Source organism: Lepus europaeus, chromosome 7 (genome assembly GCF_033115175.1).
Source record: "Lepus europaeus isolate LE1 chromosome 7, mLepTim1.pri, whole genome shotgun sequence".
NCBI lineage: Eukaryota > Metazoa > Chordata > Mammalia > Lagomorpha > Leporidae > Lepus > Lepus europaeus.
Window position 1 is genome coordinate 55954348 of NC_084833.1, and position 24268 is coordinate 55978615.

The 24268-nt window shown below is 45.8% G+C and overlaps 1 protein-coding gene across 1 annotated transcript in view; it reads left to right on the plus strand.

Moving 5' to 3' along the window:
* Positions 1-22473, plus strand: part of DENND5A (DENN domain containing 5A) — a 126795-nt gene extending 104322 nt beyond the window's left edge. Inside the window, exons 13-23 of the mRNA XM_062196530.1 lie at positions 5240-5324; positions 7910-7994; positions 8423-8551; positions 13690-13811; positions 14981-15126; positions 15612-15730; positions 16095-16276; positions 16829-16911; positions 17435-17558; positions 19260-19428; positions 21442-22473. Coding sequence (XP_062052514.1) covers positions 5240-5324; positions 7910-7994; positions 8423-8551; positions 13690-13811; positions 14981-15126; positions 15612-15730; positions 16095-16276; positions 16829-16911; positions 17435-17558; positions 19260-19428; positions 21442-21625 — 1428 coding nt within the window. The 3' untranslated portion in view covers positions 21626-22473. The remainder of the gene's footprint in view (positions 1-5239; positions 5325-7909; positions 7995-8422; positions 8552-13689; positions 13812-14980; positions 15127-15611; positions 15731-16094; positions 16277-16828; positions 16912-17434; positions 17559-19259; positions 19429-21441) is intronic.
* Positions 22474-24268: the final 1795 nt, after the last annotated feature.

The following is a 24268-nucleotide window of genomic DNA, read 5'->3' on the forward strand; positions in this document are numbered from 1 at the left end:
CTGGCCTAATCCAGAGATAGAAAAGAAAGAGAATTTGGAGCACTGGAATTACCAAACATGCTCCAAGGGCCTTCATTAACTCTCCTTAGCCAATGGGAAAAGACCTGGTATTAACATTTCCTTTTATGCAGATGGTTTAACTATCTGAAAGAAATCCTCAGGATGTTGAGTGTGTGTGTATTTGTTAGAGCCACCACTGTGGTGCAGTAAGTTAATCCTCCGCCTGCAGTGCCAGCATTTCATATGGGCACCGGTTCTAGTCCCAGCTGCTTCTCTTTTGATCCAGCTCTCTGCTATGGCCTGAAAAAGCAGTAGAAGATGGCTCAAGTGCTTGGGCCCCTGCACCCATGTGGGAGACCCAGAAGAAGCTCCTGGCTCCTGGCTTCGGATCTGGTCAGCTCCGGCCGTTGCAGCTATTTGGGGAGTGAACCAGAGGATGGAAGACCTTTCTGTCTCGTCCCCTCACTGTCTATAACTCTACCTATCGTTAAAAAAAGGGAAATATGGTCCTTGTTTAAAAAAACATAAGATTTATTTATTTGAACAGCAGAATTACAGAGAGGCAGAGAAGGAAGCTTCCAAATGGCTGCAATGGCTGGAGCTGAGCCAATCCGAAGCCAGGAATCAGGAGCTTCCTCTGGGTCTCCCACGTAGGTGCAGGGGCCCAAGTACTTGGGCGATTTTCCACTGCTTTCCCAGGCCATAGCAGAGAGCTGGATTGGAAGTAGAGCAGCTGGGACTTGAACTGGCACCCGTACGGGATGCTGGTGCAGCTGTCAGAGGTTTAGCCCACTACACCACAGCACTGGCCCCAACTTTTATATATTTAAGTTTGAAAAATTTAAAAAGCAGTTTTATCATAGAAAAATTATAAAGTACATGTTAGTATCCAACAAATATTTGTCAGGGTCCTACAGAACGTCAAGCACTGTTGTAGGCACTTGATAGACTTCAATGAACAAAACAGATCCAGATTTCTGCTTTCTTAGAGTTTCTGTTTAATGGGGGATGGCAAACAATTGGCCATACCTATCCTGCAAAACATTTTCCTGTGTACCTGTGCTGTCCATTGTGTAGCTGTATATTTAAAAATCCAACAGAACACAATGAGATGGCATTTCCTAGCCACTGGGATACCTAAATTAAAGATAGCAAGAATGTGGAGACATTGGAACCTTTATATATTGCTGATGGGAATGTAAAATGTTGCAGCAACTTTGGAGAACAGTCTGGTAGTAATATAAACAGTTATATTATTCAGCAAGTCCATTTCTAGATAAGTACTCAAGAGAAGTGAAAACATGTTTCCACAAAAGCTTACACATAAAGGTTCCGAGCAGCATTATTTGTAGTAGCCAAAAAGTGGAAACAACCCAAGCATTCATTAGCTAATGAACACATACCCAAATGTGCCATAACCATACAGTGGAATATTATTCAGCAATAGAGGGGATGAAGTACAGATACATGATACAAAGTGGATGAACTTTGAAAACATGCATAACCTCTACTCTACCACCAATGGCTCTACTCCCAACCTGTGTGTACTGATGGTCCTCTTCCCCACTTAATGCTGTATAATTGTTCAGACCTGGTTAAGGCCACTCTTAGGATCATTGGTTACTATCCTCAACCTGTCTTTTATGACCTTGTCTAAATATGATCAGAGTCGGGGAACTTGGAAGGCTTCCATAGCCTTGGCAACTCATGACGACAGCCTAGGGTGGTTACTGGCGCCATAAACTAGAGTGTCAATTTGTTGGGTCAACAACAGGAGCCACTGTGCGCTTGCTCCTGATGTGGGATCTCTGTCCTTAATGTACTGTACATTTTGATTTAATGCTATAACTAGTACTCAAACAGTATGTTTCACTTTGTGTTTCTATGTGGGTGCAAACTGTTGAAGTATTTATACTAAATTGATCTTCTGTATATAAATAGAATTGAAAATGAATCTTGATGTGAATGGAAAGGGAGAGGGAGCGGGAGAGGGGAGGGTTGCGGGTGGGAGGGAAATTATGGGAAGGGGAAGCCATTGTAATCCATAAGCTGTATACTGGAAATTTATATTCATTAAATAAAAGTTAAAAAAAAAAAAAAAAAAGAAAGGTGACTGTAACCAAAAAAAAAAAAAAAAAAGAAAACATGCCAAATGAAAGAAGTCCGACACAAAAGACCCTATATTGTGCAACCTTATTTGTATAAAATGTTCGGAATATGCAACTCCATAGATAGAAGTAGATTAAGGGTTTTCAGAGGCTATGGGAAGCGAGGATTGAAGAGTGACAGTATATATGTAGGTTTTTTTTTTTTTTTTGAGGTGATGAAAATGTTCTAAAATTAGATAATGGTGATGGTTGCATAACTCTGTGAATATACCAGGAAGCAAAAAATTTTTTAAAAAATTTTATATATTTATTTGAGAGGTAGAGTTACAGACAGTGAGAGAGAGACAGAGAGAGAGGTCTTCCTTCTGTTGGTTCACTTCTCAAATGGCTGGAGCTGAGCTGATCTAAAGCCAGGAGCTAGGTTCTTCTTCTTGGTCTCCCATGTGGGTGCAAGGACCCAAGGACTTGGGCTTTCACTGCTTTCCCAGGCCACAGCAGAGAGCTGGATTGGAAGAAGAGCAGCCAGGATTAGAACCGGCTCCCATAAGGGATGTCGGCACCACAGGTGGAGGATTAACCTACTGCACTACAGCGCTGACCCCAGAAACAGAATTTTTTTTTTTTAACTTTTATTTAATGAATGCAAATTTCCAAAGTACAGCTTATGGACTACCATGGCTTCCCCCCCATAACTTCTCTCCCACCCGCAACCCTCCCCTCTCCCGATCCCTCTACCCTTCCATTCACATCAAGATTCATTTTCAATTCTCTTTATATACAAAAGATCAGTTTAGCATATATTAAGTAAAGATTTCAACAGTTTGCACCCACATAGAAACACAAAGTGTAAAGTACTGTTTGAGTACTAGTTATAGCATTAAATCACAATGTACAGCACATTAAGGACAGAGATCCTACATGAGGAGTAAGTGCATAGTGACTCCTGTTGTTGACTTAACAAATTGACACTCTTGTTTATGGCATCAGTAATCCCCCTAGGCTCTTATCACGAGTTGCCAAGGCTACGGAAGCCTTTTGAGTTCACCAGCTCTGATCATATTTAGACAAGGTCGTAGTCAAAGTGGAAGTTCTCTCCTCCCTTCAGAGAAAGGTACCTCCTTCTTTGATGACCTGTTCTTTCCACTGGGATCTCACTCGTGGAGATCTTTCATTTAGGTTTTTTTTTTTTTTTCCCCCAGATTGTCTTGGCTTTCCATGCCTGAAATGCTCTCATGGGCTTTTCAGCCGGATCCGCATGCCTTAAGGGCTGATTCTGAGGCCAGAGTGCTGTTTAGGACATCTGCCATTCTATGAGTCTGCTGTGTATCTCGCTTCCCATGTTGGATCGCTCTCTCCCTTTTTTATTCTATCCGTTAGTATTTGCAGCCACTAGTCTTGTTTATGTGATCCCTTTGGCTCTTAGTCCTATCATTATGATCAATTGTGAACAGAAATTGATCACTTGGACTAGTGAGATGGCATTGGTACATGCCACCTTGATGGGATTGAATTGGAATCCCCTGGTATGTTTCTAACTCTACCGTTTGAAACAGAGATTTTTTAAAAAGATTTTCATTTATTTAAGAGGTGAGTTAAAGCTACAGCATGTAGCGCCAGCATCCTATATGGATGCTTGTTTGAGTCCCTGCTGCTCCTCTTCTGATCTAGCTCCCTGTGCCTGGGAAATCAGTGGAGGATGGCCCAAGTCTGGCCCCTACACCCACGTGAGAGACCTGGAAGAAGCTCCTGGCTCCTGGCTTTGGCCTGGCCTAGCCCCAGCTGTTGTGGTCATTTAGAGAGTGAACCAGCAGATGGAAGATCAATCTCTCTAACTCTGCCTTTTTTTTTTTTTTTTTTTTAAGATTTTATTTATTTGAGAAGTAGAGTTACAGACAGTGAGAGGAGGAGACAGAAAGGTCTCCCATCTGCTGGTTTACTCCCCAAATAGCTGCAACGGCTGGAGCTGAGCAGATCCAAAGCCAGGAGCCAGGAGCTTCAGAATTCTGGGTCTCCCACGCAAGTGCAGGTGCCCAAGCACTTGGACTGTCTTCCATTGCTTTCCTAGGCCAAAACAGAGAGCTGGATCAGAAGAGGAGCAGGTGGGACTAGAACGATGCCTATATGGGATGCTGGTGCTGCAGGTTTAGGATTAACCTACTGTGCCACAGTGCCGGCCCCTAACTCTGCCTTTCAAATAAATAAATAAATCTTTAAAAAAATTCAACTGAAAACAATATTGGAATATGTATTTATTTATTTGAAAGTCAGAATTATAGAGAGAGAAGGGGGGAATAGAGAGAGAGAGAGAGGGAGGGAGGGAGGGAAGGAGAGAGAAAGAGAGAGAGGTGTCGGTCTTCCATCTGCTGGTTCACTTCCCAAGTGGCCGCAATGGCCAGGGCTAAGCCAGGCTGAGGCCAAGAACCAGGAGCTTCATCTGAGTCTCCTAAGTATGTGGCAGGGATCCAAGCACTTGGGTCATCTTCCACTGCTTTTCCCAGGCCATTAGTAGAGAGCTGGATTGGAAGTGGAGCAGCTGCTGTGCTGCAATGCTGGCCCCCAAACTGGAACTCTTACTGTTCCATATGCTGGAGTACTATTTTATTGACCATAGTTTATTTCAACCCTGCAATTAGTACGAGCTTACTTTTACTGTAGGCTTTTTCAGCTTGTCTCCAGTAGTGAATCCTCATCGTAGTGATGACTTATTTTACCCAGCCTGCGCTAAGGGCAAGAGTACCTTCAGTGTTTTTAGAAATTCAGGAGCTATCATAGAGTCATATAGACTGGATGTCCATTTCTCTGTGCAAAAGCCTTCATGCTTTGCCCAAGCAAAACCATCAACAGATCGTTCAGAGCCTGACAGATTGTTTCGTTTTGTTTGTTTTTTTCTTTCTTACCCACTAGTCTTTCCCAGGCTGTCTTTGGTATCTCTTTTCTGTTCCTGTTAGGGAATCATTTCCTTTTTCTGTTCCCTTTCCAATCTTTATATTTTTCCTGTGCTTTAGTAAGGAAATATATTATACATTGAAACAAGAAACTGTACTGATACTTTTTTCAAAAGCCTGTATATATTCACAGCCTTGATCTCTTAAATCTAAACTGATAGGTGTTTCTCCTTGTCCTGTTTCCAGGGCAAATCAGCCTTGTGGTCCCACCTGTTACATTACCAGGAAAATCGGCAGAAAAAACTCACGTCGGGAAGCCTCGGTACCTCAGGTAAGGCAGCCTCTGTACCACTGGACAGAGTGCCTGCAGCCACTTTGCCACATCCTGGAGTGATCTTCTGAAGCAGACTTTTTCAGGTTGATGAAGCTCTGGAATGTTTTGTATTTTAAATATTGAGCCACCAGGCTCTTTGAACCACAGAGCATACCAAAGCTGTGGGATTTGCTTTCATTATGTGTTTTTAGACCCTTTGATCGGTGAGATAGAAAACTATCAGCAAGAGGCCAGTCTTAGAATGAGTTGAGATTTTACTCCACTATTGGTGTCTTAGGTTTAGAGCAAACTGTTTTTAGTCTTTTGTCTTATTTCTCTGACATGGGCATTGAGATTGTCCTATTAAGCAAGAGAACTGTTTGTCAGTATCCTTCCTTGCACCTCCACAAATCTAAGGCCTGGTTTAAATGATCCCTTATTCTTCCTTTTGTTTCTAAGTTAATGAACATGTCAATTTGTGGGAACTCCAGAGAACATCTAGTCCAGCCCCTTGGTTTTACAAAAAAAGGAAAATGGCCCAGAGAGGAATTGAATTTACTTAAGATTGCATAGTGAGTCATTGGAAGAGGCCAGATTAGGAGCCAGGCCTCTTGTCTCTTAGTCTGTGTTCTTTATTCCATCATCCTACAGTCCCTTCCAGGACAGCCTCACTTCATTCACTTGGCTGCACTCCTCCTTCATACCGTCCTCCCTTCTTCCCTGTATGCCAGAGAGTTAGTGTACCATCCCTTCCCTTCCCTTCCCTTTCCTTCCCTTCCCTTCCCTTCCCTTCCCGGCCCGTCCCTTCCCATTTATTCTTTCATTCATTCATTCATTTGGAAGACAGAGTGACAGAGGGAGAAATCTTCCATCTGCTGGTTCACTCCCCCAAATGGCTACAATATCTCGGGCTGAGCCAAGCCAAAGCCAGGAACCAGGGATTCTATCTGGGTCTTCTACATGGGTGGTAGGGGCCCAAGCCCTGGGATCATCATCCTCTCCTCTGCCTTTCCATGTATATTGGCAAGGAGCTGGAGCTGTGACTCCAACTGGTACTCAGGTATGGGATGCCAACATCATAAGTACCATCTTAACCTGCTTTGCCACAGTGCCAGCCCCAGATGTTCTCATATTGATAAAAATAGGTTAGATAGGATTCAAGATAGGCATGAACTCTTTGCCCTTGAACTGTTTATTCTCAATTAGCATGAATCTGGGGAGATAATTGTCTAAAAACCAGGCATAATGGCTTCCTAGGTAGCTGTATGAGGAGTTTTTGGTCCACTTTCTGGTTGTGAAAGCCTAGTCTTCTTGGGAAGGAAGACTATAGGAATTACTGGTAAGGGATAAGCAGTAGCCAGAAAGTTTGATCAGCTTGGTGATGGGAACACTGTTTTACACATTGAGCCAGACATGAGCTTATAAAGGTATTGAGTCTTCTCTTTCAGAGGTACCAAGCATTGTAGAATAGTTTCTTTACACGTTCCCTTAGCTCTTATGTAGCCCTTTTAAATTCAAATTTATTATTAATATGAACAGAAGAGACTTAATGTAGGTCATAGATACAATTCTTTTTTTTCTTAAAGATGTATTTATTTATTTGAAAGGCAGAGTTAGAGAGAGAAATCTTCCATCCACTGGTTCATTTCCCAGATGGCTGCAAGGGCCAGAGCTAGGACGGTAGGAAACCAGGAGCTTCTTCCAGGTCTCCCATGTGGGTGCAGGTGCCCAAGCATTTGGGCCATGCTTTGCTGCTTGCCCAGGCACATTAGCAGGGAGCTGGATTGGAAGTGGAGCAGCTGGGACTCGAACCGGTGCCCATATGGGATGCTAGTACCACAGGTGGAGGCTTAACCTACACCACAGCACCAACCCCAATAGATACAATTCTAAGAATAAAAAGTTTTTGAAAGTTCATTTTCATTTTATTTGAAAAATGAGATCTGTTCCCCTAAATGCCAATAAGAGCCAGAGTTGGGGAAGGCTAAGGTCAGGAGCCCAGAACTCACTCATCTTGGCTCTCCCACATTGGTGGCAGATAACCCAAGTACTTGAAGGTATAGGGTGCTCGTTAGCAGGAAGCTGGATTCAGGAGCAGAGCTAGGACTTGAACCCAGGCCCTCTGATATGGGGTGGGGGCATCTCAAGTAGTATCTTAACCATTGCACCAAATGCCTGTTCCTTATAGTTCATTTTGAAGCTAAAAAAGGGCATGAATAGTAGTTCCAAGTGGAAGCATTGCTTCACTGTGTTATGTTGAGAGCACAAGAGAGGAGAAGCCAGGAGACAGGCATTCCAGTCCTGACTTAGCCACTTGGTGACCTAGGCAAAGCAACTAACATCTATAAACTTCAGAGTGGAAATTGGGAAAATGATGATAATATCTTGGCTGCCTTGTAAGTTGTTAATGAACAAAATGAGATAATATGCATAAAAATATAAAATATGATCTCTGATAGGAAACAAATATTTATGAAGTGATTTATAAATTTACCAATGTAATCAGTTGTTTCCTGTGGAAATGTATGATTTGAGATAAAGGAGGGTAGTTAGTTGTTCGGATATTCACATCTCTTTGGTTGTGACCAATTTTGTTGTTCTAGGAATATTTTTCGATTCAGAACGGAGGAAGTCTGATGCCAGTGCAGTCATGTCTCCCCTGAGGATCTCTCTGATTCAGGATATGAGGTCAGTCTGGGTTCACATGTAATAAGCCTCTAAAATCCTGTATTCAGTTGCTGCTTAGGTGTTCACCTTGCATAACAGACTTTTAGTGGCTGTGGCAGCATCTCAGTTAACTAGGAAACCCTCCTAATTGATCTTTTGCTTTGAGGTGCATTTGTAGAGTTGGGTTTCCTGGCATTTTGGGAGGACTATACCAGGGTGAAGGATTAGCCTGACTTTTTGAGGGTTATATTGTCTCTCCCTACCCATCCCACCCCAACTACAGTGAACATATCTGGCAGTACTATATGGGAACTCAGAATGTGGACAAGAGACATGGGCTTTTCCAGGATGCATTTGGGCTGCTGCACCAGGCTCCCTTGGCTTTACCGGGAGGTATTGGCATTGAGTTCATGTTGCTTCATATCCTCTGCTTCTCCTTCCTTCTTTAGGCATATCCAGAACATTGGGGAAATCAAAACTGACGTGGGAAAGGCCAGAGCATGGGTGCGACTCTCCATGGAAAAAAAATTACTTTCCAGACACTTGAAGCAACTTCTGTCAGAACACGAGCTCACCAAGTAAGCCCACTCACCTGGAATAGAATGAGACTTTCAGGACTGATGGGGAGGAGCTGGAAACTGTCTGGGAAGGGAGAGTATTCAGTGTGACATTGCTGTAACATCCAGCTGCAGTCAAATTGTGTATGCAGTTTTCTCCTCCTCTTTTGATCTATAGAAAACTATTTTTGCTATATCTGCTTTCCCTTTCTTCAACCTGTATACCCAAAAGTAGCTTTCCTAAAGAGTGCATTCAGGTGACATTCGTACTTCCTGAACATGATGCATATCCTGTCTCATTCCTGTCCTGGTGAGCAAAGGAGTGGAGAATTAAAAGGAAACTTCTGGAGCTGGTGTTGTGGTTCAGTGGGGTAAGCTGCTGTCTGTGATGCTGGCATTCCGTATGAACATTGACTCATGTCAGGCTGCTCTGCTTCCACTCCAGCTCTATGCTGGTGCGACGTAGGAAGCAGTGAAGGATGGCCCAAGTGCTTGGGTCCCTGCCACCCAATTAAGAGACCTGGATAGAGTTCTAGGTTCCTGACTTCAGTCTGGCCCAGACCTGGCAGTTGCAGCCATTTATATGGGGAACGAACCAGTGGATGGAAGATGTCTCTATTCTCTCTCTCTCTCTCTCTCTCTCTCTCTCTCCTTTTTAGGTAAATAAATAAATCTTAAAAAAAAAAAAAAAAAAAAAACAAAAAAACAGAAAAAAAGGAAACTTCTGATATTTTCCTGTATCCCTTTTGTTCTCCATGAAGCCCAGTGCTTAGCCCAAAGCAAACAATCGCTTCCTCCTCTCTGGCCATTGCCTAAGAAGCTGTAGAGATTACCAAGGCTTTCAGATAACTCTTGTAGGCTGTCTCCCTCCATTCCTACCACCTTTCTGTCTTTTCTTATGTGGAATTTGATTGGCTTTTTCTTCACTGGCAAATATGGTGGGATTTTTTGGTTTAAGATTTTTGTAGGTGGGACTGGTGCTGTGGCGCAGCAGGTTAGAACCCCGGCCTGCTGCACCGGCATCCCGTATGGGCACTGGTTCAAGTCCCTGCTGTTCCACTTCTGATCCAGCTCTCTGTTAATGCACTTGGGAAGATAGCGTAGGTGCTTGTGCCCCTGCACCTGTGTGGGAGACCAGGAGGAAGCTCCTGGCTCTTGGCTTCTGATCAGCACAGCTCCAGCCATTGTGGCCATCTGGGGAGTGGAGCAGCAGACAGAAGACCTTCCTCTCTCTCTCCCTCTCTCTCTTTCTCTCTCTCTCTGCCTTTGCCTCTCTGTAACTCTCCCTTTCAAATAAATAAAAATCTTAATAAAAAGATTTTTTGTAGTTATCTTTTTGTATTATCCTTTTATATTTTTTATTATGTGATTTCTCTGTGGATGATAAATCAGAGAAGTGGACCTTGGGAAAATTTTATGTAAGCTGTTTGATTAAACCTACAGATCTGATTTTATTCAGAGTTAAATATAATGTTTTTTTGTGTGTGTGAACCGTAGTAAGAAACCAGATTTAGAACTTTGATGGATTAGAGAGCTGACTTGAGAAATTAAGAAACAGTCATTGTTGTTTTTATTTTTTTAAAAAAGATTTACTTGTTTGAAAGGCAGAGTTACAGAGAGGGAGAGACAGAGAGAGAAAATCTTCCTTCTGTTGGTTCATTGCCCCATGGCTGCGACCACTGGGGCTGTGGCTGTGGCTGGGCCAGTTCGAAGCCAGGAGCCTGGCACTCCATCCTGGTTTTCCACATGAGTGGCAGGGACCCATGTACTTGGGCCATCCTGTGCTACTTTCTCAGGCACATTAGCAGGGAGCTGGATAAGTATTCTGACAGCTAGGATGTAAACTGGTACCCATGTGGGATGCCAGTGTCCCAGACAGTGGCTTAACCTGCCATACCACAATGCTGGCCTTGTTGTTTTAAAAACAATTTTTATCTTTATTTTTGTGTTTGCTTTTGTTGTTGTTGTTGTTCACTTGAAAGGCAGAGGTACATAGACAAAGAGTGAGAGATTCCATTTCATTCCTCAAATACGCGCAACAGCTGGGCTGGGCCAGGCCAATGCCAGGAGCTCCCATCATGGTTTCTGAATGGGTGGCAGGTACTCAACCACTTGAGCCATCACCTGCTGCCTCCTAGGATGTGCATTAGCAAGAAGCTGGATAAGAAGTAGAGCCAAGACTCAAAAGAGGCACTCTGGTTTGGTTTTCTGGCATCTGAAGTGGTGTTTTAACCCCTGTGCCAAACTCTTACCACAGGAAATCTCAATTCTTAGTGTTTCAGTTTGATTCTCTAAAGGAACAGAAAAGTTTAGGAAGAAAATTTGGAGACTTGGAGGAAAACTGAAAGAGAGCAAGTGAGCACATAATTCCAGAGTTTAGAAGGGACATGTTGCACACCAGAATCTAGAGAACCGTCGTGTGTCCTGGAAATACCACTTGCTGTAGCTATGCGGACTCCAAGGCCTGAAAGGGCAGGCATCATTTTTTTTTTTTTTGAGCCACAGTGGCTATCAGGAAAGACTGTAGTCAGTAGGAGGATGAGGCAGAGAGGCAACTAAGAGAGGGTCAAACCTAAGAACTTTATGAAGGTCAGGACATGGGTCGATCTAGGGTCGAGGGCATGACCTTGGTGGAGAAGCTAATCTTGGTTTCTTTGAACTGAAAGCCTTTAGAGATGATATGTTTAGACTTTACTCAGTAATTTTTAACTCCTCACCTGATATTCTGACCTCTGTCCTACTTCAGTGAGTGGAAAATGAGGAGAGTTTTGCTGCCACAAATTACACTTTGGATGGGGTGTAGGGAGAGAGAAAGAGGAATTTAATCAAAGCCACCTACCCCTCCATCTGGTCTTCACTTACCCTCCTCCATTCACACTGTACCCCTCATCCTTCTCAGGATGCCTTCAGCCCTTTCTTGCCAGCATGACCCTGTCTCTGTCCTCTCTCCACCTGGTAAATTCCTTCGGGGTCTAGGCAAATGTTCTGTTGCCACAGTTTCCTGGACTCCCTGGTGATGTGGTCTCTTTCTCCACCACAGATGCACAACAGTTGTTAGAGCATTTGTTCATCCCTGTTTACCACCAAGGTGCTGTGTTATCCTTATCTATGTGCTCTCACTGGGTGTGAGAGCATGAATCATGTGTCTTTCCTAGTGCTGAGCTTGTTGCCTGGCACCTAGTAGGACAGCCTCGGGAAAGGATATCCTGATAGAATGTTCCTGAATCTCTGGGATTTCCAGTTAGTCCCCAAGACTGTTAGCACCTTGGAGATGGGTAGGGAGGAGTCAAGGTAAGGAGGACATAGATTTATGGGACTCAATGAATTATAAAATCTAAAGGGAGAAATTAGGTAACTCCTGTAGAGGGAGCCTTGAAGTTCTTTTCTTTGATCTCTCTGCCATGACTAGTACTGCATAGTGTCCACTTCACTTGAACTCACTTTGTATGGCTGCCACGACCTCTACCATCTTGTTTACCTTCCCCCGTAACCCTTTCCAGGTTGTTGGCTTCCACAGTCCTCCATTTTCTGTGTGCATGCATTTTCTTTATCTTCGTCGTCTTCTCCCTCTCTCTCTCACCTGTGATCTCACTCATTTTCATGACTTCTGTCACTGCTAAGCAGGTGACTCCCACATGTGAAGCTCTAGCTCTGACCTTTCTTCTGAGCCTCAGGCTTGCACTTAGTTGCATTCAGATATTTTACCTGTAGCTCAGAGAGAACAAAAGCAGACCTCACAGAATCTTTACCATAACTACTTTCCTCCCAGACTTTTTGTTAACGCCATCATTGTTCTCTCTAAATGTCTACCCTCCCATTCTTTCTTCCGACCTACATGTAAAATCTGGAGTCATTTTTTACTCCTTGCTTTGCTTTATCTCCTACGTACAGATTTAAAGTCTTTAGTTTCTGCCCCACCTGTCTCCTTATGTTTTTGTCACTCTGTCTTGGCTTAATCCTCATTCTCCTTTCATCTCTCACCTTTACTAAATTTAAATCTCCTGAAGTTGGTTGTGGCTCTCCTTTATCTCTGGGGTAAATTACAGAAACCTGTTGTTCACAGGACAAATTGCAAACTATTTAGCCTGAAAATTTAATGCCTTCCTTCCTTTGACTCCAAACTTTTCAGCCTCTACTGTTAACTGATCACTTCCCTGAGTCTTCAGCTCCAGCGAAACTGGTTTCCATACCTGACCATCATCCTGTACAACACTTGTCTAAATATGTCCTGTCCCTCAGACCCCTCTTGTTCTAGAAGGCCTTCCAGTACCATTTGTTTATGGCTCTTTAAATTCCCAGAGCCTTTGATTTGGGAATCATGGACACTCTCATACCACGGCCTTTACCTGATTTATTCACATATATTGTATTTGAGGCTAGGTCCTTCCCTGTCTAACACCTCTCTGTAAGAGGCCTCAGTGGGTGAATAATCTGTGAATTATCTTAGCCAGCCTGTCTAGGTGGAACCTTGTAGATCTACTGAGCCAAATTCCTTTCTGGCCACAATAATGCTATCTGGGCAAGCAGCATAGTTGCCTTCTTTTGTTCTCTGTATGTGCATATTTCTCTCATGGGGACCTGCGTATTTGACTCTTGATGTCCTCTCTTTTAGGGGAAGGTATCATTGCTTTGAGCTGCAGAGGGCCTGAGATGTCAGGCAAAGGAGTTGGTCTTTGGTAGGATGCAGGGAATACAGGGACAAAGTCTGGAAAGACAGGAAGGGTGATTGCACAGCTTTTCATTGCCTGTGACCTGGATCAAAGGCGGGTGCTGAGGCCTGTCCTTTATTACCTTAGGAGCTGCTCACACACCATACACAGGGTGACACCCTCACTGGGAGACTGGGTGGATCCATGTCATTCCTGATGAAATTTAAGTTCAGCCCTCATTTTAGGACAGGAGATTGCATGACCCCTGACATTATAGCAAAATCAACCTTCATATAGTGTTGATTTTTCTTGTTCCTGTGGTGGCTTAAGTCATTTTCTGTCTGGTCTTCCGTCACATAGAGTAGCTAGCTTTGTTCCTTTTCAGGGTGACCCTGAGGGAATTGGAGCATAAGATCTTAAGCTTCTCTTGTCTCTTTCCAGAATTGAGTGTTGTAGCTTCTTTGCCTTCCTTTTTACTGGGAGACTGATGTGTTGCCTCCTCTCCAACAGAAAGTTGTACAAGCGCTATGCCTTTCTGCGCTGTGATGACGAGAAGGAGCAGTTCCTCTATCACCTCCTCTCTTTCAATGCCGTCGATTACTTTTGCTTCACCAATGTCTTCACAACTATCCGTGAGTAGCCCTGCCCGCCCCACTGCCCTTCTTAAGGGGTCTTCATGTACCTGCTTAAGGCTCACTCACTGTTCCCTTTTTAAAGAAAGAAGAGTGTCCCTTACGCTTTCTACATATATTTGCCTTCTGCTTCTGTGAGGTGACAGGTGCCCTTGCCTTGTGTTTTCTGTGAAACTTCTTATTCATTCTGAACACAGGGGCTTGGTCCTCCTGGCCTGGTGTTGTCAGTGTCATCCTAGGTGCTGCTCTGGAAGCCTGAGACCATGAAAGAAGAGTGAAGTTGGTGGGGTGGTATGGTTCACTTCCCTGTATTCCTACAAGCAATGTCCATTTTGTTTTGACCTCAGAGGGTCAAACAAAAGGTTTCCAAGGGCATCACAAAAGGTTTCCGATCGGGCCAAAGGGAAAAAGAGCTCTTCCTGAAGTAGCAGAAAGAACTCCAGATGGCAAGTTTGAGTCCAGACCCAGCTCTTCCCCAACTCACTGTTTGTAAGGCATCACTTTCCGTATTTTGCATATTGAAAAAAGGGATTTTATATGGTCTAAGGCTCTTCCATTCTCATCTTCCTTTAATGTCAGGATTCGCCACAAGTCTGAACTTGACCCCTGGCTAGTTCTTCAACCAGTTCCTCAGTAGCACAGACTCTTGTTTCATTCTAACACTGTATACTCCCTCTCAGAAACTAAGGCTATGAGCTTCAGATTGGTAGCTCTGGACACGAATTCAGAAGGCCTGAGGCCGCTTGTTTCCCTCCCTGTGCCTTGGAACAGTCACACTACCTGTGTGACTTCTCCTAAGATTGTTATGATTGTCATTAAGGTTTATGGTAGGTTGAAGAGTGATCTGACAAACAATTCAGTACAAGTCATGAGTTGGTAATATTGTTTTAAGAACAAGTTCACTTAGCTCTGAGCCTGCAAATGAGCTTTGATCTTTGATGTTTGGATGGTAACCCTGGGAAGAGAAAGATTGGGATGGAGGGAGTGGTTGGTATTCTAAGCCAGCCAGGGCCTAAGTCCTGGGCCCTGCTCTGCCAGGGCTTTTCTGGGGCCAGTGCAGCAGCAGCCATAATAATACCAGAATGCCTGGAGCAAGTCAGGGCCCCATTAGGTATAGGAGGGATTCCTGGTCTGATCCCCTCAGTACCTTTGTGGTTTTCTCTTAACAGTGATCCCGTACCACATTCTGATAGTACCGAGCAAGAAGTTGGGGGGATCCATGTTTACTGCCAACCCATGGATTTGTATCTCGGGAGAACTGGGTGAGACACAGATCCTGCAGATTCCCAGGAATGTGCTAGAGATGACCTTTGAGGTATGTGTTGCTGGAGGCTACACCCTCAGGCTGTATGGGGATTTGATTTTGCAACAGTAGCTTTGGGGAGTTTCCTGCAGGGTTTTATGGAGGCCTTATTCTTTGTACAGTGTCATGTATCAGCATAGCTCACCTGTCCTGAGATGATCTGGAATGGGAGCCAAGGCTTATCCCTGAGGAGGGGAAGCCTGCTCTGGCTGCATAGTCTCTGACTAGAGACACTTACATGTTTGGACTTACATACCTTCCTCTACAAAAATTCTTTGGTTCCTGAGCCCAGAGATCATGGAACCCTCTGCCAGAGCATCCTGCTCATAGACAGTGTTCTTTCTCCATGTAGCAGCATTTTCTTTCTCAGCCATGGGCAGCTTATCGGATAGTGCTGAGCCATGAGCTGTGCCCCGCAGCTGCTATGGTGCCTCCAAGGACTGTGGCTCCTTTCTCCTATTTTCCTGACCTATCCCATCCTCTTTATTCTCACTCAGTGCCAGAACTTGGGGAAACTCACAACTGTACAGATTGGCCATGATAACTCAGGACTCTATGCTAAATGGCTGGTGGAGTACGTGATGGTCAGGAATGAGATCACAGGACATACCTATAAGTAAGTGTTCCCTCAGCTGTGCTTTGACATAGGGGGCAGAGTGTACTACCAGGAACTATCTTGGCTGCTTGCTTCTGTGGAGTTCTCAAGAAGACCCTTCAGGTTGTGATGTGCTCAGGTAACTTCTTGCACCTGAAAAGAAATTCCAAGTGAAGGTGTATAGTATTGCTGGACACAGGTCCCAGGCCACCCATGCCACTCATGTAATGACTGTGTAATGGCATACGGTGGGATAGACAGGGCCATGAGGAATTCTACAGTCTGGTTTCAGAGCCTGTCCCCAGGGATGGCCTTTGTTGGTGGCTTTTGCTGGAAGGGCACTGGAGGAGCTAGCAGCTCTGACAGGCCATTGCCTGACTTTCAGGTTCCCTTGTGGCCGCTGGTTGGGAAAGGGCATGGATGACGGAAGCCTGGAGAGGATCCTGGTTGGAGAGCTGCTCACATGTCAGCCCGAGGTGGATGAGAGGCCGTGCCGGACCCCGCCGCTGCAGCAGTCCCCCAGCGTCATCAGGCGGCTTGTTACCATCTCGCCCAACAACAAGCCCAGTAAGTGGGATAAGGGCTGGGCCCTCTAGCCACATAGCCTGGGAATGGGCAGATCTCTGTGAACCTTCAAATGGGAGTCCAGATCACAGCCTATGCGGCTGCCTCAGGAACCACCTCTGCTTGCAAAATGCCACAGGCATTTGACACTCTCCTCAGAGGCCAGGATGGAGAAGAGAGTTCATGCATCCAAGCCTGGTACTCTGATTATGTTTGATCCTGTAGAGGAGAGGAGTCTGCTTTTTGGCCTTCTGCCTGGTTCCTGGGCTTCCCAGTCAAGTATTGTCCCTATTTTAGTTGCCTAAAATTCCAGAGTAAAATTGAAATTAAACTTTACCAGTATCAATCAGAGGCAGATCTCTTAAATTACTGGCTTTTCATTTTCCCCCCAAAAATTTGGGACAAGTTAGTTGGGTAGGGAAAAGCCTTTGTTTCCCAGGGTGCAGCAGCCCTGCCCCACCCATGAGCCCTCCCTGTGTCCCCAGTCTCCTGCAGTTAGCCGAGTCCTGTTAGCCTATCAGATTGGTTAGGGATGTCTGCTTGATTTTTTATCAGAGCTGAACACTGGGCAGATCCAGGAGTCCATCGGGGAGGCAGTGAATGGCATTGTGAAGCACTTTCATAAGCCTGAGAAAGAGGTGAGCCTTCCTGCCCTCCAATCCAGGGCCTTACATTGTTTTCTTGGATATCTCATTGTGCTCTTCCAGGCCCACGAGCGTGGACAGCCCACAGACTTGTAGGGTGTGTACCTCAGCTACTTGAGAGCAAACAAACTCCCCGCTAAGCGGGGGTTGGTGGGTGTCTTTGCCTTGGGTTGCTGTTTTCCCTCTACACTGATGACCCAGTCCCTTGGGCCCCAGTGAGTAGTGCCTGTTCCTGTTCTCTGCTGGATTTCCTAGGTCTCTCTGAACAGTGGCCTTACTAACTTTGTCTTCCTGATGGGGATTCTTTCTGTGTGTGTCCCAGATCCACCATCTAGTTACTCGTCCATTCACTTCACAGCTTGTCACTGGGAGCTGCTTTGAGCTACCACTGTGCTACGTGGTCCCTGCAGTTTTCTTGCTGCCCTTTCAGCTCTGGACTGAGGGCTTGGGTGTGCATTGGTGTATGGTGCAGCTTGGCTGAGACAAACCTGGTGCTCTCCCCTTTTTCCTTACCCAGCGAGGCAGTCTGACACTATTGCTTTGTGGAGAGTGTGGCCTTGTCTCGGCCCTGGAACAGGCTTTCCAGCATGGATTTAAATCACCACGGCTCTTCAAAAATGTCTTCATTTGGGATTTTCTGGGTGAGTTGGGCTCGGGCATGAGGGTGGGAAGAGCATGCATAGAAATAGTGGAATTTGGCCGGCGCCGTGGCTCAACAGGCTAATCCTCCGCCTTGCGGCGCCGGCACACCGGGTTCTAGTCCCGGTCGGGGCACCGATCCTGTCCCGGTTGCCCCTCTTCCAGGCCAGCTCTCTGCTGTGGCCAGGGTGTGCAGTGGAGGATGGCCCAAGTCTTTGGGCCCTGCACCCCATGGGAGACCAGGAGAAGCACCTGGCTCCTGCCATCGGAACAGCGCGGTGCGCCGGCCGCAGCGCGCTACCGCGGCGGCCATTAGAGGGTGAACCAACGGCAAAGGAAGACCTTTCTCTCTGTCTCTCTCTCTCTCTCACTGTCCACTCTGCCTGTCAAAAAAAAAAAAAAAAAAAAAAAAAAGAAATAGTGGAATTTGCTAACATAGCTGCAGTGCAGAATCCAAATCAGGTGACTCCCAGATTAGATCCATTGTTGTTTGCCCGGGTTTTCCTTGAAGGGAATGGTAAGAGCCCTCGATTCTCCTGAGAACAGACAGAAAAGAAAAGAATCTTTCTTGCTATCACTTATCTTGCCTGGGCTAGTCCTGAGTTCTCATACTTTCTCCTGCTATATTCAAAAAGCTGGTTTACAATTATTGGAGCTCAAACCCTGTCTTACCCAGTTGAAGAATTTTTATGCAAGAAACAATCCTTGGAGTTTTCCTGTATATTCAGACAAGGGAAAAGACCATTTTTATGTCAAGGGTCACATAAAAATAAATTTTAAAAATAAGCATAGAAAACATAGGTTCATTTGGAAATGTGACCAGTGATACCCAAACATTCATGGTATTCTCATTAAGTTACTTTCATGGACTTGGAGAAGCCCATACCACGTGACTGCAGGACAACCAGAGACGGGTTCTGTTTTTTTTTTTTAAGATTTATTTATTCATTTGAAAATCAGGGTTACACAGAGAAAGAAGGAGAAGCAGAGAGAGACAGAGAGGTCTTCCATCCGTTGGTTCACTCCCCAGTTGGCCACAACGGCTGGAGCTACGCTGATCCAAAGCCAGGAGCCAGTAGCTTCTTCTGGGTCTCCTACGTGGGTGCAGGGACCCAAGGTCTTGGGCCATCTTCTGCTGCCTTCCCAGGACATAGCAGAGAGCTGGATCGGAAGTGGAGCAGCTGGGACACAAACCGGCGCTCATATGGGATGCTGGCACTGGAGCTAGTGGCTTTACCTGGCTATGCCACAGTGCCGGCCCCAGACAGGTCTGTTTTTGTTTTTGTTTTTTTTGGGTTTTTGTTTTTTTTGGGTTTTTGTTTTGTTTTTGTTTTTTTTTGACAGGCAGAGTTAGACAGAGACAGAGAGAAAGGTCTTCCTTTTTCGTTGGTTCACCCCCCCAAATGGCCACTACTGCCAGCGCGCTGTGCCTATCCAAAGCCAGGAGCCAGGTGCTTCCTCCTGGTCTCCCATGCAAGTACAGGGCCCAAGCACTTGGGCCATCCTCCACTGCCTTCCCGGGCCACAGCAGAGAGCTGGACTGGAAGAGGAGCAACTGGGACAGAATCCGGCACCCCAACCAGGACTAAAACCTGGGGTGCCAGCGCCACAGGAAGAGGATTAGCCCAATGAGCCACAGCGCTGGCCCAGACAGGTCTGTTTTAAGAACCTTTGTCACTGGAAAGTTTTTCTACTCTTCACAGAAAAAGCACAAACCTATTATGAGACATTGGAGCAGAATGAAGTAGTACCTGAGGAAAACTGGCATACAAGGGCCCGGAACTTCTGCCGATTTGTCACTGCAATCAACAACAATCCCCGGAACATCGGCAAAGACGGCAAATTCCAGATGCTGGTGTGCTTGGGAGCCAGGTACTTAACAGCCCTAGGGCCCAGAGTGTGCAGCAGTGAACCTTGGAGGTGGTGCCAGAGGTCTCACATGATGCAGGGGTGGGCAAGAGGAAGTGCTCTTATGCAGAGGAGTTTGTGGAGGGCCTCGTAGGGGGCCCTTAATTTCCTTCATGTATCCTGTGTATGCGTGGGTGCTGTGGGAGTATGGACAGTGGGCCACACTTTGATGGGAAGGATCAAAACTACCTCACTAGGAAATTTTGAAGCAGAGTGTATCTGATATTCCTTCAATGCACATTTGAACGTGCCAGGCCTTATGGAAGGTCATTGGAAGAAAGCAGAGTGAAACATGGTGTCTGTTGTTCAGAAGTTCATTTGTCCTAATTTAAATACAATACGAGGTGGAAATTTGTTGAGAGTCTAAAAAAAGAAGTGCCCATTCGTAAGGTGTGCTGAACATACAGAGGAGAAGGATCAGAGGATCCAGGGTGAAGAGGTGAGCCAGTAATGGAAGGAAATGACAGGTGGAATGTTTAGTAAGGCCAGTAATAGGAAACAGTTGAAAGGCAGGTAAGAGCCCTGGGGACTTGGGACAGAGAAAGATTGCTGCTCTATTAGGACAAAAATTGTTTAATCAGGGAACTGAAATAATGTTAATCTTACATCATGGGTGGTATGCATCAAAGTGGTACAGTGGTACAGTTGTTGAGGGGCTATTCAAGTAGACCAGATGAGAGAACATGAAGCCCAGATAAAGTTAAGGCAGCAGGTTTATTTATTTATGTATTTATTTGAAAGGCAGAGTTACAGAGAGAGCGGGAGAGAACGATATTCTGTCACTGGTTCACTTCCTGAATGGCTACAATGGCTGGAGTTAGGCCAGTCTGAACTAGGACCAGGAACTTCCTCTGGGTCTCCCATGTGGGTACAAGGGCCCAAGCACTTGGGCCATCCTCTGCTACTTTCCCAGACACATTAGCATGGAGCTGGATTAGAAGTGGAACAGCGGGGCTTGAATTGGTACCTATGTGGGATGTCAGTTGCAGGCGGTAAGCCACAAACGCTGGCTCCAAGGTAGCAGTTTATTCAGGCCACAAAAGGGAAGGAGTTGGCATAGTAGTTAAAAACAAGACTGTAGGAATGGATGTTTAGCCTAAGAGTTAAGAGGCCCATGTCCCATATTGGAATGGCTGGATTCTATTCCCAGCTCTAACTCCTGACTCCAGCTTCCTGCTAATACAGACCCTGGGAGGCAGTGGTGATGGCTCAAGTAATTGGGTCCCAGCTACCTTCATAGGAGAAGTGATTTATGTTCTCCTGTTATGGCTCTGCCCTGGCCATTGTGGGCATCTGGGGGAGTGAACCAGCAAATGGGAGCCCTTTCTGTTTGTCTGTGTTTCTTTCTGTCTTGCCTCTTATAATAAACAAACAAAGCCCCCCAAAACAAAACAGACTCTAGAACTACACTCACTAGGTTCATGTCCCAGGTCAGCCATTTACAGCAATATGATTTGAACAAACTACTTAATCTCTGTGTACACTAATTTAATAACAGTGCCTACTCATATCGTGGGGTTGTCATGAGGGTTAAGTTTCTCATGAGTGCAACATGCACTAAGTGAGTGTTGATGCCTGTTATTCCTGGTGGTGGTAGCTGTGGGGAGGAGTGGTGCTCTGGGAAAGACGGCTGTTGAGATGGATGGAGCAGTGCTGCCTACAGTCTCCTGTCTGATTGGTAGTGGAGTTGCCCATGGAGTGTGAGGCAGGCAGGGGAGGAAGAGCAGACCTAGGGGGCAGATGAGAGGCCCATCTGCATCTGGTTGGGTCATTGTTCCTGGGGCTGGGTGGCTGCCAGTGGGAGGCTTTAAAGTGCTGGAAGACCTTTTTGCTGAGCTGTATTAGGGAGGAAAAGGAGACTGTTCACTTCTCCAGCTTCAGCCTTAGTTCAGTATTTCTCCCTTGGCCTTGCACTAACTGTCTCTTTTTCTTGTCCTTTGCTCCTCTGACCCACATGGGCTGTTCCTACCCCACCAGAGATCACCTCTTACATCACTGGATTGCTCTACTGGCCGACTGCCCCATCACTGCACACATGTATGAGGATGTGGCGCTGATCAAAGACCACACACTTGTCAATTCCCTCATCCGCGTGCTGCAGACATTGCAGGAGTTCAACATCACGCTGGAGACGTCCCTTGTCAAGGGCATCGATATCTGACCTGCCACACCAGCTATCAGCAGGACGGAGAAAGACTCATCTGGCAACTCAGCCCCTCCTTCCCAGAGGGACTTCCTAGAGTTGTGCAGGAGACAGAGAGGAGCTGTACACTCATTGTAAAAAGAAAACTAGAGGATTTTTGGAACAAATAATCTATTTTAGAGTTTATTTGCCGATTTACTTTTTACACACTTTCATGTGAAAGAGTGATATGGAGAGGGAGCGAGGCTGGTGCCGCTTATTTTGAAGCTGGTGCCCTCCCTTGCATGGCCATGTACGGGGAGCCTGAGGCCTCCCTGGACTGAGCCTGGCGCCGCGTGTGGGGAGGTTCCACTTCCTTGCTCAGTGGCGTGAATGAGGCCATTCCACATCGTTTTTAAACTAATGTTTTCTATATTGACATTATTAAGGATATTTGGCTTTCCCGGGCCACACACAGGTGTGCCGAGCAGGAAGCCCCATGCTGCAGTCAAAGGGATTTTTAGTGTGCCTCTGAGCAGGCACTGATGAGTCAGTCTCATGTCTTCTCTTTTTTATCAGTATTATTTAGGAAGGAGACATGCTGGGACCTGTCACCGTGCTGAAAATCACGCTTCCTGTTGGCACACAGTTGCACAGAAGTAAACATAAGCATGTTTTAACAAGTTTTTCTTTACATTTTTCTTTTTTTTTAAACATAACATATTATTTATTTAACCCTCCATTGTATGTTTTCTTTTTCTTTTTTCTTTTTTAAAGAAAGGAAAAGCTTGTCACAATCTAACTGGCTGTGTTATTATTGTTAAATTTATGTTGTTTTGCAACTTAGAAACCAGCTACAGTATGGCCCACTTAATAAAACACCTGAAACCAAACTGTGTGGGGTGCTGACTTTTCGGGGGGTGTTTTGAGCAGTGGATAGGGGAGGGCACAGTTAGACCTGAGAAGGCTATGACTATGTCACCACCTCCCTCTACCAACCTGCTAAGGGTTATTGTGCTGCTCAGGATTCCCTGAACGCCTGGTACCTCCTGGGTCCTTTCCCTGGCAGTGCCAGCGGCTCTCAGAGCTGTTAACTGTGTCTAGTTGAGAGCGATTAGACAAAGATTATTTTCCTCCTCCATAGAGGAGTAGACTAAGGCACAGAAGGCAAAAGGCATGGCCAGGGTTGCAAAGATTGCCACTTGATTGGCATTATGCACTACTTCCTGAGAGGGTAAGGAAGACCAATTGTGAGAATATAGGACACAGGAGAGAGACCCTGTCTACCTTGGGGAGGAAAAGCTCTTTTTTTTTTTTTTAATTTGAAAGATTTACTTATTTATTTGAAAGGCAATGTTAGATTTTTCCATCTACTGGTTCACTCCTCAAATGGCTACAATGGGCAGGGCTGAGCCAGCCTGAAGCCAGGAGCTAGGCACTTCATCTGGGTCTCCTATGTGGGTGCAGGGGCCCAAGGACTTAGGTCATCCTCTGCTGCTTTCCCGGGGGTGTTATCAGGGAGCTGAATTGGAAATGGAGCAGGTGGGACTTCAGTCAGCACCCATTGTGGGATGCCACCCACAGATGGCAGCTTAACTTTGTATGCACAATGCTGACCCCCTGAAAAAACTCTTGAAAGAAGTGTTTGATGTTCCAGTGATGCCAGGTTGTAGAGCTTTATCAGTGCTTTGGGCACCAAGATTGCTGCTTTGGCAGGAAGCTCCAAAAGTATAGCATGATCTGGTGGAGCACCTCCAACCAATCAGTGTTGTCATTTTTGCTTCTCTGCTTTTTTTTTTTTTTTTAATATTTACTTATTTATTTGAAAGTCAGAGTTACACAGAGAGAGGAGAGGCAGAGTGAGAGAGAGGTCTTCCATCCGCTGGTTCACTCCCCAATTGGCTGCAACTGCTAGAGCTGTACCGATCCGAAGCCACGAGCCAGTAGCTTCTTCCAGGTCTCCCACGTGGGTGCAGGGCCCAAGGACTTGGGCCATTGTCTACTGCTTTCCCAGGCCATAGCAGAGAGTTGGGTCAAAAGTGGAGCAGCCAGGACTTGAACCAGTGCTCATATGGGATGCCAGTAGTGCAGGCAGTGGCTTTACCCGCTACACCACAGCGCCAGCCCGGCTTCTCTGCTTTTGCATGTACTGTTCCCTCTGTCTAGAGTGCCTTCCCTTCATCCACTTCCTGCTCATGGTGTACTTTGGAGTCGCCTACAGTGAAGTCTTCCTTGACCTCCTGGGGAGAGCCAGTCATTCCCTAATGTGTCCCGGTAGGCTCCTCTGGATTGTCACTGCCTGTTTCCCCATTGAGTCTATTCCCTAGACCCGGAGCTCCTAGGTAATGGAGACTGTCTCTTGTCCCTTTGTGCTTGGCTGGTGGTGAGTGCTGATGGTGAAAGGTTTGGCAGGAAGTAAGAAAAGGAATTGGAATCGGAAGCCTGAGGACGGCTGCAGTGTGGCATCCTGTCAGCAGTGGGTGGGAGTGAGCCTCTGCCTGAGGAGGTGGGAGAGGCATAGTGAAGGGAGGCGGGCATCCTCTGGAGCAAAAAAAGGAGACTCCTGGCCAGGCAGGAAGAGCAGCTTGGAACTCAGCTTTGTGTGCATACTGTGGGCCTGGGCTTAAGCTGACCATACCTTAGGATCTTGCATCTCTTCTGTCTCCTCTCAACTCAATAAGG